The sequence below is a fragment of the Rousettus aegyptiacus genome, unplaced genomic scaffold (assembly GCF_014176215.1).
Source record: "Rousettus aegyptiacus isolate mRouAeg1 unplaced genomic scaffold, mRouAeg1.p scaffold_m13_p_1, whole genome shotgun sequence".
Classification (NCBI taxonomy): domain Eukaryota; kingdom Metazoa; phylum Chordata; class Mammalia; order Chiroptera; family Pteropodidae; genus Rousettus; species Rousettus aegyptiacus.
Window position 1 is genome coordinate 34,358,344 of NW_023416284.1, and position 19,413 is coordinate 34,377,756.

Below are 19,413 nucleotides of genomic sequence, written 5' to 3' on the forward strand. Positions count from 1 at the left end.
AGATAAAGTTATGGTTCACATATAAATGGAATATTACTCAGCCATTAAAAAAATGAAATCCTACCATTCACAACGACATAGATGGACCTAGAGGTTATTATGCTGAGTGAAATAAGTCAGAGAGAGAAAGATAAATACCATATGATTTCACTTATAGGTGGGATCTAAGGCACAAAAAGAAGAAACTAATTAAAAACAGACTCGCAAACAGAGGACAATCTGGTGACAGCCAGAGGGGACGGGGCTTGGGGAGCTGGGAGAGTGGGATGAAGGGTTAAAGAAGTATGAATTAGTGGTTGATAGATAGATGGTCATGTGGATGGGGAGCAGAGCATAGGGAATGTAGTTAGCATTAATGTAAGGGCTAGGTGGAGAGCCAGAGGAGAGAAAGAGCAGTTAAGAGGACTGTTTTATAAACTATATAAATGTCTAACCAATGTACTGTATACTTGAAAATAATAAAATAAAATAAGAATTTATCACATTGTACACTTTAAATATGTACATTTTGTCAATTATTTTAAATATAATAAAAATTAAGCAATTTTTTTTTTTAGTAGTGTAGTGGGCATTCAAACTTTTATCAGGTCACTGGGGGAATCAAGCTAAAAGTTAACCCAACATTAATGTCTCAAACAAAAAGGTACAAAATTTTGTTAATATTTCTTTACTCAAAACCAGAGAGACAGGAATAGAAAAGTTTGTTGGTTGTGATATAATGCAAGCATCTCTGAAATCATACCTGTACAATCCCTATCTTTTATAATTTAGGATGAATGTCCTCTTCAGATTCTTTTCACTCTAAGATTCTGAAAAAAGAGTTTGGGTTTATTTTAATTCAAAGCTACACATATTCTTCAGAGAAATGTGAAGTTACAAAAGCATAATTTCAAAGGTTCATTGTAGCACTAGCAAGAACAGATGGCCCTAAAATCTGTTTTGGATGTTTTATTTTCTGGCCTTCAAAAAATATATTTCTTTTCTCTTAGGAGGAAATGATAGTCCTCTTTCAAAAGAAATGAGAGGAGTTGGTGAAAGGTACACTGGAAAATAGTGCAGAGGAGGGAAGTGATATTCCACTGACTATTGATTTAGCTATTCCTAGTGTTACATGTGGAGGACAGTATTTAACCACAGGTATATCTTAAAACAATCCCCAGGAAGGAGTCCTGGATGCTATACCTCCACTGACTGCAGTGGGAGGTCTCTGCTGAACATGGCATGCTCAGAATAAGACTTTCCCTTATCCAGGTCTCTGCATGCCTATTGATAAGAGTGAACAGTGCTTGCTTCTGGCCAAATTTCTAGCTTTTCCTATCTCCCAGCACTCACAACCTTGCTGCTACTTTTGGTCTTGCGATCACTGGCTCTAATCTCGTATGTTCAAGCACCACAAGAAGTCCTGGGCTCCTAGGGCATCCCTTATCTCTCACAATTTAACTCTGTCTCTGTACATCCCACATTCTGACCCCTTTTCTGACTCACTTTAGAAAATCCAAAAGTTTAGTCCTTATAACTTTTGTTTCTGTGTCTATCCATTTTGTTGGTAACCTATAATTCTCTGGCCTAAAATATTGTCTCTCAACCGATGTCTTCCAGGTGTCTTCTCCAGCCTGAATCTCTCCCCTGTTTGTAGACTTGAGTATCTTACTGCCCATTTGACAGCTCTGTTTGCATAGGCATCTCAAGCTTAGCAAGTTCAACTCTGACCTCCTGATCTTTCCTCAAAACCTGCTCCTCTTGCAGCCTTCCCTAAGGTAATGGCAGTGCCATCCTTCCAGTTACCAGGTCTAAAACTTTGGAATTATCTGTAAGTCTTTTTTCATATCCCCTGTTCAGTCTGTTAGGAAATTCTGCTTGCTCTACCTTCCAAATATATCTAGAACCCCTCTACGTTTGGACTTATCTTGGTCTAAGTTAACATCATTTTTTTGCCCTGCCATTTGTGCAGCAGCCTCCTAACTGGTCTTCCTGTTGATACCTTTTCCCATGTCAGGCTATTCTCAGCACAGCAGCTGGAGTGATCTTGTTAAAACTAAATCAGATCACATCACTTCTCTGTTCAAAACCCTCCATAGATCTTTTATCCCAGCTAGAATAAAAATTAAATCCTCTATATCATTTTGTATTTCTTAACCCATTACCTCTCCAACCTCATTTTTTATACCTGTTCTTTATGTGACACTCAACTCCAATCACACTGTCCTTAATGTTCCTTGAAACTACCAGACACGCTACCACCCCAGGCGTGTTGCATAAGCTTTTCTAAGTGTCTATAATGCTCCTCCTTAGACAATCCCATGGCTTTCCCCTCACTTTTCAGTAAGGCCTCCCCTGACCATCCTATTTCAAATGACATTCACCAGCACATCTAGTCCTCTTTCCATACTTTATTTTTCTGTATAGTACTTATCAGTGTCTAACATTTTATGTATTTATGTGTTTATTGTTTTTGTTTCCTCGCCTTACACACACAGAAATATAAATTCCATGAAGGAATGGATTTATTGAATAAACTAATTAAAAATACAGTGCCTTGTACATATTAGGTGGTCAGTAAGTATTTGCCAAATGAATGAATGAAAGTTCATATAGTTGATCTGTGGATGCATAGGACTGAAAGTTAGGTGCTAACTTCTGGATGCAGGTGAACAACTAACTAGAAAGATAAATTTTTTTTTTTTTCTAAATATCTCCAAGAAAGGATAGTCCTCTACTTGTTCCTTTATTATTCAGTTCAGTGTTCCCTTCTCAGTTTTATTTCTGTTCCTTCAGTCATGCTTTTCTCTTTACCCAAGTGTTCTTCCTCTGTACCTGATTTCAAAGCCAATTCAAATGATACACCCTTTAGGAATCTGACCTAGATTCCTCAGTCCCCTAGACAGTATCACTCTTCCTTGCCTGTTTTCCCAGCTTTCTTTATTCATGTAACCTCTATAGCTGATGAGTTCATGAGTGCCCTCCTGCTCTGAATTTCGAGCCACTTGAGGGCAGAGAGTATACCTGTCATTCTTCATTGTATCCATGGCGCGATGGTTTGCTTTCATAGATTTTTCCATGCCTCTGTAATGGATCTTCCTACTTAAAGTCCTTGTTGCTTGATAAATGTTAATAAAATTAAATCATTAAAACTTATTTTATTCAATACTTTATTTGCGTGACACTGCAATTATAAGTGAACCAAAAAAAAGTTTTAAAATCATGGTGACTTTTACTCTCAGTATAATTCCATGAATAAGGCATACCCTCCAAATCCATCCCTACTTATATGGTTTACTAATTAATATATTCAGTAGATATTTATTGAGGACCTACTGTGAGCAATGCCCTGTACTAAGCTTTACACATTATATACAAATTATAACTGTTACCCAAAGCCCTGCTTAATCTTCTCCACAGATTTTTTCCATTTTAAACCAAAAGGGTAAATAAATGATCATTTTTAACATGAGATCTCAGGAAATTGGAGGACATGGTGTTAATTCAGAGATGGAGTAGATGTTATGGCTCCTCACATTCATCCAGAAGTCATTCCTAGAACTATATTCTTTAATTGAATCTTGTGATTTTCATGAATGATTAGACTCTGGCAGTAGGAAATACAAGAAGATAAAGCTTACATACTACTTCACTTGATATCTTAAAATGTTTTTTTGAGATAAGATGCATGTAGCATTTAACTCAGTTCCTGGCTCTCAGTTGGTACTCCATAGATGTTAGCTCTTTGGAACATACTATTGTCACAGCAGTTTCTCTGCCTTTTATCAGTGCATCTGTCATTAATTTGTGAGTTCTTGGTGTCTGAATCCTGTTATAGAAGTACTCAGTTGAATTATTTGCTGCAGATTTTAGGATCGCTTTACAATTTTATAAGCAGGGTAGAGGAGGCAAGCATACAAATTTTATTTAATCAGTGCTCATATTCTTGGTGGTGTTCTAAGCACTTTACAAGTATTTATTTAATCCTCATAATTCTATGAAATAGTTACTGCTATTATTTCATTTTACAGAGGAAGAAACTGGGACACAGAGAAATCAAATAACTTGCCTAAGAGCACACAGCTAGTTAGTAACAAAGCCAAGATAGAAATATAGGCAGTCTGACTTGAGTCCTTGCTATTAATTTTTTTTTAATTAGTAAATTATTTTTTATGGTGACATTGGTTAACAAAATCTAATACATTTCTGCTGTATGTTTTAACAGTAAGACATTTATGTGTTTACACCATGTGTTCACCTCCTATAGTTAGATTTCTGTCACCACATATTTGACCCCCTTTACTCTATCTACCTTCCCCCTTCCCTGCTATTAATCTTAATCCAAGGCAGAATGTGGATATTGCCATATAAGAAATACAAAGAATGTGCTATGGCAGTTCAAAGAAGGAAGTGGTCGCATTGGTCTCTGGGAATTAGAGAAGGCTACATGTAGAAATTGGCATTTTTACTAAGCTTTGATTTGGAGGGCAGCTTTTTCAGGTGCTTGAATGTGGGAGAAGAAAAGAGAGACTAAATAACAGCATATGCTAAAGGTCAGAGATGGGAAATAGTGGTACATCAGGAAGTATTCCTGCATATAAGGATATAGTCAGAAGGGAAGCAAGACAAAAAGCTGATTTGGGGCCAGAGCATAGGAAGTTGGTGATTTTGAGTGGAGGACAAAGTGGAGAAGAGGTGACTTGATCAGAGCTGTGCTTTGGTAAATATGGGAACATTGTGTGCAGTGAATCAGAACTGATACAGCGGACTGTAGGAAAACCAGTTATGAGGTTATTTTATCCAGAAGAGAGGTAATTTAGTTTTAAACTATGGTGCAGATAGGGATAGTACAAAAGATATTACAGAATTTGAATTGATAGGGCAGAGGAAATGGCACAGCTAAAATGGAAAATCAGGTATCACCAATCTTCATATCACAAGTGTAAGTTTATTTTATAGTCATTTTGGTCCTTTGAATATCTGGGAAACTCCTCTTGGTATAAATGAACATGATTTTAAGAGAAAAAATCTCTTCATTTCTAAAGAAATGTGAAGGTTTATCTCATTGGGCTTGAAACAAATGATTTCCTTATAGTTAGCTATTATTTATTTAGAATGTCTGAATTGAAAATATTTCTTAATCCACTTAGTGCAGACAAAATTAGAAACTACTTTAGCCTAATGATTTGGAAGAAATGATGGATATAACATTTTTTTAAATTGCTACATGTGATTATATCAGTTTCTTTCACATGTTATAAATGCAAATTGCAAATGAAAACCTCAATTAGTCTATCAGTTGACTTCTATAAGTAGGAATCTGACATCTTGTTTGTAAAAGACTTACTTAAAAGTAATCTTTGGAAAACCTTGATAGAAGTGGCTTGGACTAGTGAAGTTGATAAATGTCAGTGTGAGGGGAACAGTCAATTTTTGGATGCCTCTGGTGATTCAGTATTATAATAATAACTTTGCAAGAGTTTTAAAGGTAGGAGATGATGCTATCTTATAATTGTATCGCTATGATGTGTAAGAATAAATTTAACTAAGGAAGCAAAAGACTTGTCTCCTGAAAGCTACGAAACATTGCTGAAAGAACATGAAGAAGAGACCTAAATAAATGGAAAGACATCTTATGTTCATGGATTAGAAAACTTAATATTATGATATCAATAGAAGCCCCATCAAAGTGATCTATAGGTTAATGAAAGCCCTATCAAAATTGGCATGGAATAAGATTAAGAATTCAGAAATAAATTCATACATTATGACCTGTTGATTTTGACAAGTGTGCCAAGACCATTCAATGGTGAAAGAATAGTTTTCAGCAAATGGTGCTGGGATAACTGGGTTTCCACATGTAAAAGAATTAAGTTGTACCCCTACTTCACACCACATACAAAACTTAAAATGGATCAGTGGCCTAAATATAAGAGCTAAAACCATAAAACTCTTAGAGAAAAAAATGAGGGTGAATTTTTGTGACCTTGGATATGGCAGTGGATTCTTAGATATGACACCAAAAGATATGACAAGCAAAAGAAAAAATAGATAAAAATTAAAAACTTTTTTGCATCCAAGGACATTAACAAGAAAGCAAAAGACTACTTACACAATGAGAGAAAATATTTGAGAATCTTATATCTGATAAGGGTTTGGTATCTAGAATATATAATGAACTCTTACAACTCAAAAACAAAAGACACATGATCCAATTTAAAAAATGGGCAAAGGAGTTGAATAGACCAAAACTGACCAATAAACACATTCAAAGACGTTAAACATTAGGGAAATGCAAATCAAAAGTGCATTGAGTTACTGCTTCACACCTACTAGGATGGCTATAAAAAAAACAACAATGCAAAATAAGTGTTGGCAAGGATGTAGAGAAATTGGAATCCTTGTAGGTTGATAGTGGAAATGTAAAATGGTTTAACCACTATGAAAAACAGTTTGAAACCTCAAAACATTACAGAATTACCATATAATGCCATAATTTCACCCCTAGGTATATTTAAAGCACCAGAGAATTTAAAACAAGTACTCATAACAAGTACATGTACACACATGTTCATAGTAGTACTATTAATAATAGTTGAAAGGTGAACATAGCCCAGATGTCCATGGATGGATGGATAAATAAATTGTGGTATATATACATTTAGCCCTTGAACAACATGAGTTCACACTATGTAGGTCCATTTATATGCATATTTTTTCCAGTAAATATACAGTTGGTCCTCTGTATCTTCGGGTTTCATATCTGAAGATTCAATCAATTGCAGATCCAAAACAGTATATTTGATCTCCGATTGGGAATCCGCAATGTGGAGGGCCAACTGTCTGCATTATTCTGTGCTATTTTATATAAGGGACTTGAGCATCCACAGATTTTGGTATCTCAGGGGTCCGGAACAAATCCTCTGTGGATACCCAAGGACTACAGTTAATTTTTGAGGGAGTCAGAAGTTAGATGTGGATTTTCGACTGCATGAGGGGTTGGTTCGCATAACCCCCAAGTCATTCAAACATCAACTGTATATACAATGGAATGTTATTCAGCCATAAAAAGGAAATAAGTACTGATGCATGCCACAACATGGATGAGCGTCCATAAGTTATGCCAAGTGAAAAAAAGCCAGGCACAATGATCACATATTGTATGATTCCATTTATATAAACTACCCAGACTAAATGAGTAGAGACAGAATGTACATTGGTGTTTGAAAGTGGGGAGAAATACTTAATGCATAAGGGGTTGTACTTTGGGGTGATGGAGATGTTTTGGAACTAGGTAAGGTGATGTTCCATGACATTGTGAGTATACTAAATGCCACTGAATTGTTCACTTTAAAATGGTTAATTTTATATCATGTGAATTTCGCCTCAGTACATTTTCTTGAGTGTATTAATATAGAAATATAAAAGATATCAGAACACTATTATGTGGTATTTTTCATACCGGTACTGCAGTTTATAGTATAGAAGAGGGAAGTAAAAAAAAAGTTGGACTAAATTTTCAAAGGATTGGATCAGAAATTTGGACAGATAGGATGGCATGAAGGAAAAAATCGGAAATAAAAACAAATTGTTATTAGCTTATTTCATCTAGATGCCAGAGTTTAGCATCAAGAGAATAAAAATTCAGATTTTTTTACCAGACACAAAATGATGGCCTGTGAGTTTTTATAGGTTAGCTTCAGAATTATCATTTTAAATCTTTTGACAAAGCAAAATATTGGTGATTTCATTGAAGATCTCAAACATGCATTAGTAAAACTAAGAAACAGTAGAGTTTATATATTTCTAGCGGAAAGGCCTCACTGCTTTGTATGGATGTAGAAAAAGAAGGCAGATGCACCTAATATGGGACATTGTTTTGGCTTAGAATTTCAGCACATATATCCTCAGTGAATCCATTGGGTAGTAGAAACTACTGTAATTAGCTAAACTACTTTTTAGTTACTTGAATTTAGTGCAGCAATAAAAGAACAAAAAGAATGAATGCAAAATGTGTTATGTGCCTAGGTTATAATACAAATTACCTATAAACTATACAGGGAATTTTTGTATATGTTGATATTTTATTAATGGTGGCTGATTTTTTACTTTGTATTATTTGATTGTTCTTTTGTCACTTTAATAAATAATAATATTCTGTTTTGTCTTTGAGAAGGTGAAGAAGTCGTGCTATGTCAGACAAAAAAAAAAATCCCATTCTTAGCAGACTAAGAAAGTTAATCTTCTTTGATTGCAGATGATGAAAGCCATGAACAAGTCCAATGAGCATGTCCTTGCAGGAGGTGCTTGCTTCAATGAGAAGGCAGACTCTCATCTTGTGTGTGTACAGAATGATGATGGAAACTATCAGACCCAGGCTATCAGTATTCACAATCAGCCCAGAAAGGGTGAGTATTTGAGCTGATCTAGATTATGAGAATGGAAGATTGTACTGCATTTACAGAGTTGGCTATCTCGGTCCCCTAACACTGTCTAGACAGGTGACCACAAACAACTTGATTAAACTAACCTTTCCAAGCTTATTAGAATTAGGCTACTCCCTAAGTAGTCAGACTCAGAGTTGCAAATGGCATCTCTGTTACTGAGGGGAACATTTGGAAATACTGCCTCAGAATACTGACAGGGCCACCATTGGTATTTGAAGGTAGGAGACTAGGTCCCGTAGTGAGAATAGGCTTAGATTTGGAGCTTATTGAATTAACATACTCAGTGTTAATTAATAGATTGACAGGACTCTAAAGAAGGTTTCTAGGTTCAATGGTACTCAGAATGTGGTCTTATACTTAGCAGATTGTTAGAAATGAAGAATCTACACCCCAAATCTGCTAAATCGGAACTTGCATTTTAACACAATCACAGTGTGAATTAAATGCACATTAGAATTTAAGAAGCACTGCTCAATGTGGCATTTATTGAAGTGTCTTAGATTCTATGGTTTTATAAAATATTCACATAAATAAAAATCTTGTTTAATGCATTAAACTGAAAAATCCTGAATTAAATAAATTTAAACATTTCTTTGGGATTTTTCAGAACCTTTAACAAGCTGATTTGTATTGTGATTTTCCAAAAGGAAGATAGTACCTGTCCCTTCCTAAATTTACTTGACCATAAATCTTTTTTCCCTCAAAATATCTTCTAAAACTAGCTTTCTTTACTATGCTTTATGAAGCACTTTTCTAAAAGACATACTGTAGGTTACTTTCTTAAGTATATATATTTTAATTGTTTAGTAAATGCATAGAAGGTATTTAGCACATATGTATTCAAATACTATATCCAAAATTATGTAGGTGACAAGTCCACATGCTGCTTATTAGTCAAATAAGTCCTAGAATATTTGAATAAGTTCTGGGTATCATTAACGTAATTGATGATATCCATTGGTAAAATTGAAGGGTCTTCAGAGAATGATTCAAAGCTCGTGAGAAAGGAAGACTTCTTAAAATATAAATGTTTAACGTAGAAAAGTATATAGATTAGAAGATAGTGAAAAGTAGCTGTCTCTATTTTTAAGATTTTCTATTATGTGACAGTAAGATTCAGCTTACTCTGTATAGCTACAAAAGGCCAAAACTAGCACCAGTGGGTGAAAGTAACAAGAATCTAGATTTGGGCTCAATTTGTGAGCACACTCGTAAATACTTCGAGAATTATCTAGAAGTAGAATGGGTTGCTCCTTGCCACTACGGGTTTCTGACAGAAGCTGGATGACTTACCTATTAGAGATAAGGCTAGTAGGTAGGGAGTTGGAATAGCTCAGTTCAGTTTAAGATGTGGAGACATAAGGACAGTGTAATGAAGTTTTCATAAAACTAAATATATTAAATATCCTTTTATGAAGAGATAATGGTGTCAGATGTTTGGGTTTTTAATAGCTCCATTTGGTAAATAAAATAGTTCGCAACCATATGTCCATATTCAAAATATATTTGATGTAAAAAAACAAACAAACCTGGAAACCAATGAATTAGATCAGGGGTCAGCAGACTTTGTATATGTTAGGCTTTGCAGACCTGCAATCTTTGTTGCCAACTACTTAACTCTGGAATCATATTTCTTTACTTATTTGTTTGTTTGTTTTTTAGCTAGGCAGCCCTTGGTTGACTTTACAGATTGCAAGGACCTTGTCAGCTTACAATCCCTTATTTTTTATTTTATTTTTTACGCCTACAGTACCTGGTCTTCCTAGGTGGTGTCCCATTCAAATACTAACCAGGTGCAACCCTGCTTATCTTCCGAGATCAGATGGGATTGGGCTTGTTCAGGGAGGCATGGCCATAGACTGTGGCATCATATTTCAAAAACTGCCGTAGACAGTGTATAAAGGAATGGCTATGTTCTAATATCATTTTATTTCCAAAAACAGGCCTCAGGCCAAACCCTAAACTTAAGTACCAAGATTTCTTTGTAAGATTCTTTGATTCTTGATTGGAATAAGAGCAAAACAAAATGGGAGAGAGTATCTTAAAACCTAATTTCCAACCTATCATAAGCATCAGAATTATCGGTTACTTGTATATTATGGTGTAAGAATTGGTATTTTTTCTTTTATGAATGATTATAGTTGGCGTTCCCAATTATTAAATATTTTATTACTATTCTCAGTCCTTCCATCTCAGGGTCTATCTTCACTAAACTATTTTCTGTTGCTCTTTTAGTGACTGGTGCCAGTTTCTTTGTGTTCAGTGGCGCTCTGAAATCCTCTTCAGGATATCTTGCCAAGTCCAGTATTGTGGAAGGTAAAGAATGAGTTATTTTCTGCATGTAGATTAGTTCATTCCTATTTGTACAGCTGAAAAGCAAGGGATATAAGGAAGCTTTGACATTTTTACCGTAGACTTCTGAACTCCTATTATTTATTCAGTAGTGTCTCTTTAACTAATTAAAACTGTCATAAAGGCACTTAGTTCTCCAAAGGGAGTACGTGGCAGAGATACCATGGAATAGTGACATAAAAATTATGAGATGACCTTTAGCGCTTTGGAATAAGGTGCCCAAGGGGATGTTGTCTCAGTTCAGATATATCATTGGGCTCAAGTCTGTTAAATGTGTAGATGAAGTTCAGCCCCTGTTACCCACAAGAATGTTGCAGTCATCATTTGGGATACAGAGTGGAATGTGCTTGCTACTGGTTCACTATAATTGGACATGACACATATCCTGACAAAAGTTAATTAAATGAAAGTGAAAGGCTATGAGCATACTGTTTATATTCTTTGTCAGTTAGTCTTTAACTGTATTTTGATCTGGTTACTCTTTTTGCATAACAGATTAATCCATAACTTAATTGCTTAAAGCAACTATTTTATCCTGTTCACTGAATCCTCTGGGCCTGCCCTTGACATGGCAGTGCAGGGATGGCTTGACCCTGCTCTGTGATGTTGGGGCCTCAGTTGGGATGACCTGCAGGCTGTGGTTACTTGATGGCTGGGAGCTAGAATTACCTGAAGGTTTGTTCATGCACATGTCTGGAGCCTGGCCTAGGATGTTTTAAAGACAAGAAGTAATGACTGGAGTGTTTACACATAGGACTCCTTAGCATGGTAGCCTTGGGATATTTGGATTTCTTATATGATGGCTCAGGACTCCAAGCACTAGTATTCCAGCAACAAGGCAGAAGCCACATTGCTTAGTATGACTCAGCCTTGAAAGTCGCACAGTGTCACATACTCCGGTGCTGGAAATAGTCATAAGTTACCCAGATTCAAGGAGAGAGGAGTTAGACTCTACTTATTGTTGGGGAAATGGAAGATAGTGTTGTCGAAAAGCACGTGAGACAGGAGATATTGTGGTCATCTTTGGAAAATATGATCTGCCACACATGACAACAGATTTTTATCTCATAATAGCTCACTCCAAGGCCCTGTCTAAAATCGTTTCTTCCTGAGGGTAGCATTCTAGTGTTAATTGAAATACATAGATAATCTTACATGTATGTTAATAGATATTGGCTTTGATCTCCTTTATTGGTAAACTTAATAAAAGAGCAAGTGAAGAGCAAAGTACACTAATATTATACTACTAAATTTTATAACTCTGACTACAAAGCAGAAACATGCTATTAAGAAATTATTAAGAAAGCTAGGAGTTAGTCATTCGATCTTAAGTGACTAATTATTGCCTATGTGATCAAGTATTGACTACTTTTGAAATTGTATCTTTACAAGATGATTAAAAAACATCTTTTACATGTCGAAATGATAAATTGTGCTGAGGCAGATTCTTACAAATACAAAGCAGTGTGTTTAAAAGTTACGTTTATGCCTTCGAGTTGGGAATTCCTTAGGTCTTGCATTTCACTGTGTGTGCCTTTAGAGCAATTAGATACCTATTTATGAATTTTTTTATTGAAACTCTTTAGAAATTATTTCAGCTGACAAAATTTTGTATCAATGAAACAGGGTAATAACTCAGCAGGTAGCAATTTTCATTCTCAGTTTCAGTGTTTGCCTTTGACTCAGGTAGGTAACAGCCCCCAAATAGTTACCATCTGTTAGCTACATGATTCCCATGTGAAATACATGTAGTGGTTGTCCTCATTGCCAGTCAATAAATGGATCTATCCCCTATCCCACTGCTGTTGTTTATTCAGTGATTTACTTGACAAACTTTGACTGGGTATTCACTGTATGCCAGCCAATCATAGTAAAGCGAGAGACAGAAATGTAAACCAGTATATATGATTAAAGCATGACAAGTACAAAAAGGGAAACAGGAACAAAATGCTCCGAGTCCAAAGAGAGATGTGACCGTGTGTAAGTTTTCTCTTTGAGTAGTCTCAGGAGAAATTCTTTGTTGTCTAAAGTGAAATCAACAAGCAAGTATTTTAAGCAGAACCTAGTTTGGCACTTGATCCTCATAGCACTTTCAGTAAGTAATAGTTCAGCTTAAAGAACAAAACCCATTTGTATCTTTCAACTTTAGAGGGCAGAACAAAGTTTTACATTAAATCCTAGAAGGATTTGCTAGGTGCCAGGTACCATTTTTCAGCTGCCCCTCTCCCTGGCTTTCCCTTGTTTTTATCGGTATTATCTTGGTGCTGATTCTCAGATGGCGTTATGGTCCAGATAACTGCAGAGAATATGGATGCCTTGAGGCAGGCGCTGCGAGAGATGAAGGACTTTACCATCACCTGTGGCAAGGCAGATGCGGAGGATCCCCCGGAGCACATTCACATCCACTGGGTGGATGACGACAGGAACATCAACAAGGGGTACATGCAGTGTCCCTCCTCGTGGCATTTAGTTATGGGCTGGGCTGTGGGTTTGTCTACACTGGTGTTTTATAGCTTGACCAAAAGCTGTGCCTAAGAAAAAGGACTGTGTTGTATACGTAACATAGAATTTTAAAAATCTGGTTTTTTGGCTTAATTTCTGAAGGAGTCTCTATGCATATTTTTGAAGGGAAGGAGTTGATGAAACAATTTCTCTAAAGTTACTGAGGTAAGAGTGATACCTAAGCCTTTTATGGTTTACAAAGCACTTTTGCTAATGCTGTTTCATTTGATATAACAATTAGTACCGTTATTCCTATATCATAGAAATAAACAGGCACCACAAGGCTAGGTGACTCCACAAAGCTAGGAAGCGGCAGGGCTAGGATGCCATACTCTTGGGCTTCAGATGCCATACTCTTTCCCACTGTATGGCAACTCTTGTTCTGATGGGTCAGACCAACACCTTGGACTCACCTTTGATGCTTTTCTTTCTCTCAGACCCTACACTTAATCCAACAGGAAATCCTGTTAGCTTGACTTCTGAATATATCCAGAATCATACTACTTCTACCTCTACTGCCATCATCCTAGTTCAGGCTACTATCATTTGGTCTGCATTATTGCTGTAGCCTCCTAATTGGTTTCTTTGTTCCTAATCTTAGCCTGTTCCCTCCTCCAAATCTAAACTGTTTTCAGTACAGCCGACAGAGCAGTTGTCACTTCTCTGCTCCAAACCTACCGCTGACTTCTAATATCATTCAGGGTAAAAACCAGTCTTTTACAACGTGTAAGGCCTTACACAATCTGCATCCCTCCACCTACCCTCTTCTCAGATGCAACACCTGCCTTCTTGCTTGAACACATGAACTGTACTTCAGCCTTTGTACTTGCTGTTCTCTCAGCTTATACTCTGCCCCTAGAGAGCCACATGAGTCACTCCCTCACTGCCTACAAGTATTTTCTAAAATGTCACTTTCTCAATAAGGCCTTTCCTGGCCAACTTATCTAAATTATACCACTGTCATATACATTTCTTCCACCCTCAGTACTTCCTATCCCCTTTCCTTGCATTATATTTCTCAAGAGCACTTATAACTTTCTAACTGACAATATATTTCTACTTATTTATTTTTGTTATATTGCCCTTAAGATGTAAGCTCCACAAGGCAGACACTGATTTTTTTCTTTTTTGGGGGGGAGGGGCAGTGTCTGGTTTATTTACTACTATGTTACCAGCACTTAAAAATATGTCTTTCACCTATAAGGTACTTTGAAAAATGGATTGAATAAATGAATATATTATACTTTCTAGTGTTAAGCTTTCTCCCATGCCTGTCTCCCTCCCTCCCTTCTTCCCTCCCTCTCTTCCTTCCTCCCTCCATCCTTCAGGCAATAATTCTACATGCGGGCCTCTGGAAGTACAAAAAATGAATTCCACATGGTCCCAGCTGGCAGTTTGGTTTTGAAAACAGTTATAAATAAGTACACCAAAGTATGGAAGATGCTCATAGAAAACTTTGTAGGATATGGTGAAGATAGAAAAAGAAAAGAGGAAGCTTGGTGGAAGTGGTAGGGCAGTATTCAGGAATGACCGCATAGAGAAATGGCTGCTGCTTAAGCTGAATCTGCAATGATGAGTAGGTCTTTGCCACATATCTGGCAGAGTAGGTGTTCCATTCTGAGGGAATAGCAGGAGCAAAGGCACATGGAGAGCATTTACAGCATGGCACAGTTTTTTTGTTTTTGTTTTTTAAGATTTAAAAATTTGTTATTGAACAAAAAAGAAGAAATTTCGAAATCAATAAGTGCATTTGTCTATTTTACAAAAAAGAAAAAACCTTTTATCTTCCCATACTTAACTGGAAATTGTAATTTCAAATCAATTTGTGTTTAATTCTCTATTTTAGTTGGAAATGAACACGGTTATTAGGACCAAAAAATTGATAATCTGAAAATCCGATGCCATAAATTATTGGTAATTAAGGACATGCAGGTTTCCCCTTCATACAGCAAGTGCTGGTTGCAGCATCTTAAGAAATAGGACAAGAACTAGTCTGGGAAGACTCTCGAGCTCAGCAGTTTAGTTTGTAGTAAATAAATTGAATGTTTTCCAGCTCGACCCTCAGTGTCTGAGTGTCCTCTCTTAAAATCAACTAAGTGTTAATCCATTAAGGGTGCTCTTTCTTTGATGTTGTTGTCTGATGAGTTAGAAATTAAACTTAACATTGTTTAAATAATTCTACTTCAAGCGAATGAAGAGAATCCCTGATATTGAGGTTTAAGTTAAATTTGATCTTTTATACATAGAGATTCAAAAGCATAAACAGGTTTGAAAATATGGAAACGTATGAAGGGTAGAACATGATGGATGTTATTACAGTTAGGAGCACAGTGCTGGGACAGAGCAGAGGGGAGAGCAAGGTTGGGTGGGTCGCCATGTGTGCACCAAAGGAAGGAATGCGGAAGGATGTGAGCAGGTTTGAGTAAACCATTTCTTTACATTAAAAGAAGCAGATCCTGGAATCATGACGCCTTTTTTGAATGTGTGTTCTTTGAATTATTTCAGTGAGCACTTTTCATGAGCACTCTGTTCAGGTACATTTTTGTGCAGTGGCTTCCTGCAGTGATGTATTGCACAGATGTGGTTGGTGAGGTACTCAGTGTAATTAGTAGCAAGACTTAATAAGAGGGTGGCTCCACTGGCTTTAAGAGCTGCTTCTGTGTCTTTTCTGTGCTCCTGTTTTAGTGTCATAAGTCCTATAGATGGAAAGTCCATGGAGTCTATAACAAGTGTGAAGATATTCCATGGATCAGAGTATAAAGCAAATGGAAAAGTCATCAGATGGACAGAGGTAAGGAAATAAAACTTGGCATCCTTGACCCGCTTTGAGCACAACTTTTTGCTAGACTTAGAGACATATTCTGGGCTGATTCTGGAGGATAAAGGGGAAAATATCAGTTTTTCTTCTCTACTCCAATTCGGTGGTCTATCTTACCTCACCTGGAAGAAATGCCACCAAATGCAGGCTGCAGCAGTCTGGTGTCTCCCTCTTCCTGTGGACTAGCTTTTAGAGATTTGTTTGCATTCAAATTCATGAAAGGTGCATCTCTGGATGGTACATACCATCTTTGCTATATTCTTCAAGAAGCCAGGCAAGTTATGTTGCACTCACAGTTAAAACTATCTTTGATAACATGGTCTTTACAAAAATAGATTTATTTCACCAATAAGAAAACTAGTGTGGCACTATCATTTAAAAAGAAAAAAGAAAAATATAAGAAAATTAAAGCTCAGAGACTAGCTTGTCCAAGATTACATGGCAAATAAGTAATGTCAAAGTCCTGATTCAATTCAAACCAGATCTGGCCAACTCCTAAACTCTTTTCTACTTTATTTTTCCTTAACTTGAAAACTATATTAGAGGCTAATCTGGGAATGAGAGAAGCAGGGTAGGGACCCTGTATATGTGCACATATCAGAAAAATTAGGAAGTTTTTTCTCAGAGAATAAACATGTGGGTCCTCGGTCTCTTAATTTCTTTTCAACCTCATTTATACCCATTTATAAATTCAAGATCTCCAAGATTCCTTGCAGCTTTAGAAGTCGTCATTTTTTAAAAGTTCTGTGACTTCTAGCTTTTTAATTTTACAGACAAGGTTATTAAGGCCATAGAGGTTAAGTGCCTTACCCAAATTCACATACCTGGTTCCTGATAGCACAGAGACTAGAGCCTGGTTCTTCAGTTTTTGAGCTATTGTTCCAAGTGACTTATCCTTCATACCAGGCTCAGTGTTTTCATATACAGCTTGGAGGTCTTAGCTGCATGCTTTGTCATTGTCATTCTTTGAACACATTTTGAGTAGTGCAGCGTCTGAGACATGTAAAACTCTTTATTGCTTACAAAGTAGTTTAATCTTTGTTCCCTCCTTTTTGGTCCCCAATAACCCAGTGAGGTAGGGAGGCCATTATGCAATCTCATTTGCATAATGAGAAAACAGAGTGGCTGTGTGACTTTGTGACTTGCCTGATTCTAGTTACCGGCAGAGCAAAAGTTAGAGGCCTCCTGTCTCCCACTGAAAAGCTCTTTCCATCATCTCATGCTTCCACTCTCACTAGTGCATCGGGCACAGGGCTTCAGAGCTCGCCCCTTTGTAGTATTCTTAGTATAAGTTGCCTAATGAGCAATAAGCTAGGGATTGGTATATATAAGATTCTTTTGCTTTTATATTAATATTTACTCTATACAATAACCAGAGAAGACAGGTGCTTTCCATTTTACAAAGACAAATGCATTAAGAAGCCAAAAGACTTGCCCATGACCCTTTTCTATGAGACTAGGACTTGGCCCTCTCAGTTCTAAATTTGTTATGCTTCTGCCTGTGCCCAGTACAGTGTTCAGCGCAGTACAAGACACTGACACAGCACTGGCCTTAGCAGTGGCAGGGCCATGTGGTGGGAAAAGCTCTGTCTGTGATAAGAGACAGAAGACTCGGATTCTGGACTTGACCTTGCCTCTGTCTCTACTTATATGCACTTGGGCAAGTTCTACCTTCTATGAGCTATCTGTGGTATGAATGGGTTGGGTCACATAAACTATTTGAGCTGTTCTCTTCATTTCTAAGATAAATTCCTAAGAAAATTTCCATGTATAAGGATTACCCTTTAGAAGTACACAATGTAAGCCTTTTCTGGTTCTGAGTAGAAGAAAATTCCATTATGACCCTGACCAAGGCTTTCAGGTAGATAGTTATGTTGCTACTACTATTTTGTAAATGCAGACAGATTGTTTCTTAGATGTAAGATATTAGTGCCCTACTTTTGGCCCAAGGACTTTGTGATATCCTGTCTGTCAGGTCTTCTTGCACATTTCAGGGGATCAGGGTGCTCATATGCAGTGAGCTAATAGACTGGTTTCTTCCCACATCTCCTGTGCACAAGGTTAAAAGTCTCTTTTGTTTGGGGAACAGGTGTTTTTCCTGGAAAGTGATGACCAGCACAGTTGCCTGAGTGATCCAGCAGATCATAGCCGACTAACCGAGCACATTGCCAAGGCTTTTTGCCTTGCTCTCTGTCCCCACCTGAAGCTTCTGAAGGAAGATGGAATGACTAAATTGGGACTACGCGTGACACTTGACTCAGATCAGGTAAGAAGAGTCTTAGGTACCCTTTGAAGCTCGTCTTGGACAGTGTCTATACTTTCCGACATGTGAGTTTTCCAGCATCAACCCATAGAGTTTAATTCGCTAGACCTTGGGCGTGACCAATGTAGTATTCTGGCCTTCCCTTTATTAGTAGTACACCTAGATGTGCTGCTTGGTCAGACTCTGAAGCACTTGAACCTTGGCTTCCTCATCTGAATGTTTGGATGTGATTTTCTTTTTAGTGTAGTATTAGGAGGAGAAATGTGTGTGAATGACATCGATGCTACCCTTTGAGACTCCTCGGTCCCACCCTCTAGGAATTGTTCTGCCTTTCTTGGAGAGCAAGTCCCAACCTGTCCTGTATCCTGCTGTTTTCGTAATCTGACAGCAGTAGGCCTTTGCTGATTAACCTCTGCGGGTCTCACTCCTTAAAGTTTTCTTACTCAACATTTCCATGTTCGATAGTGGGTAGGACAACATCTATTTCCCCTCTAATTTTCCTGTCAGCTCGGGTCTCCTGTGATCAGATTTCCTTCCCTGTCATACTTAAATTTTTTTTATGCTGTTTATAATAATAATCCATTCTTAGCACATGTGCCTCCCCCACCCCCAGTTCCTCGTCCAGTTGCCTCTCTCCTGTGGCCTAGCACTGAAGTCTCTCCACAGGCATGCTTTGGAGCTAATGCGGCTTTGGCTCCAGAGCACCACAATAAAGCTAATATCACAACAAAGAGAATCACATGGATTTTGGGTTTTCCAGTGCATCTAAAAGTTATGTTTACACTATACTGTAGTCTGTCAAGTGTAAAATCACATGTCTAAAAATATACTTACCTTAATTGAAAAGTGCTTTATTGCTAAAAAATGCTAACCATCATCTGAGCCTTCAGCAAGTCAATCTTCCTGCTGGTGGAAGATCTTGTTTCCATGTCGATAGCTGCTAACTGATCAGGGTGGTAATTACTGAGGTTGGGTGGCTGTGGCAGTTTCTTAAATAAGACAACACTGAGGTTTGATGCACTTAGTGACTCTTCCTTTCATGAATGATTTCT

The 19,413-nt window shown here is 37.2% G+C and overlaps 1 protein-coding gene and 1 pseudogene across 3 annotated transcripts in view; one reads left to right on the forward strand and one right to left on the reverse strand.

Moving 5' to 3' along the window:
- Positions 1 to 19,413, forward strand: part of ZFYVE9 (zinc finger FYVE-type containing 9) — a 121,166-nt gene that overhangs the window by 97,035 nt on the left and 4,718 nt on the right. For all 3 annotated transcript variants that reach the window (XM_016120281.2, XM_016120283.2, XM_016120282.2), the window contains 5 exons: positions 8,237 to 8,387; positions 10,662 to 10,742; positions 13,054 to 13,216; positions 15,966 to 16,071; positions 18,188 to 18,364. In XM_016120281.2, the coding sequence (XP_015975767.1) occupies positions 8,237 to 8,387; positions 10,662 to 10,742; positions 13,054 to 13,216; positions 15,966 to 16,071; positions 18,188 to 18,364 (678 nt within the window). The remainder of the gene's footprint in view (positions 1 to 8,236; positions 8,388 to 10,661; positions 10,743 to 13,053; positions 13,217 to 15,965; positions 16,072 to 18,187; positions 18,365 to 19,413) is intronic.
- LOC118604933 lies at positions 10,168 to 10,286 on the reverse strand (annotated as a pseudogene).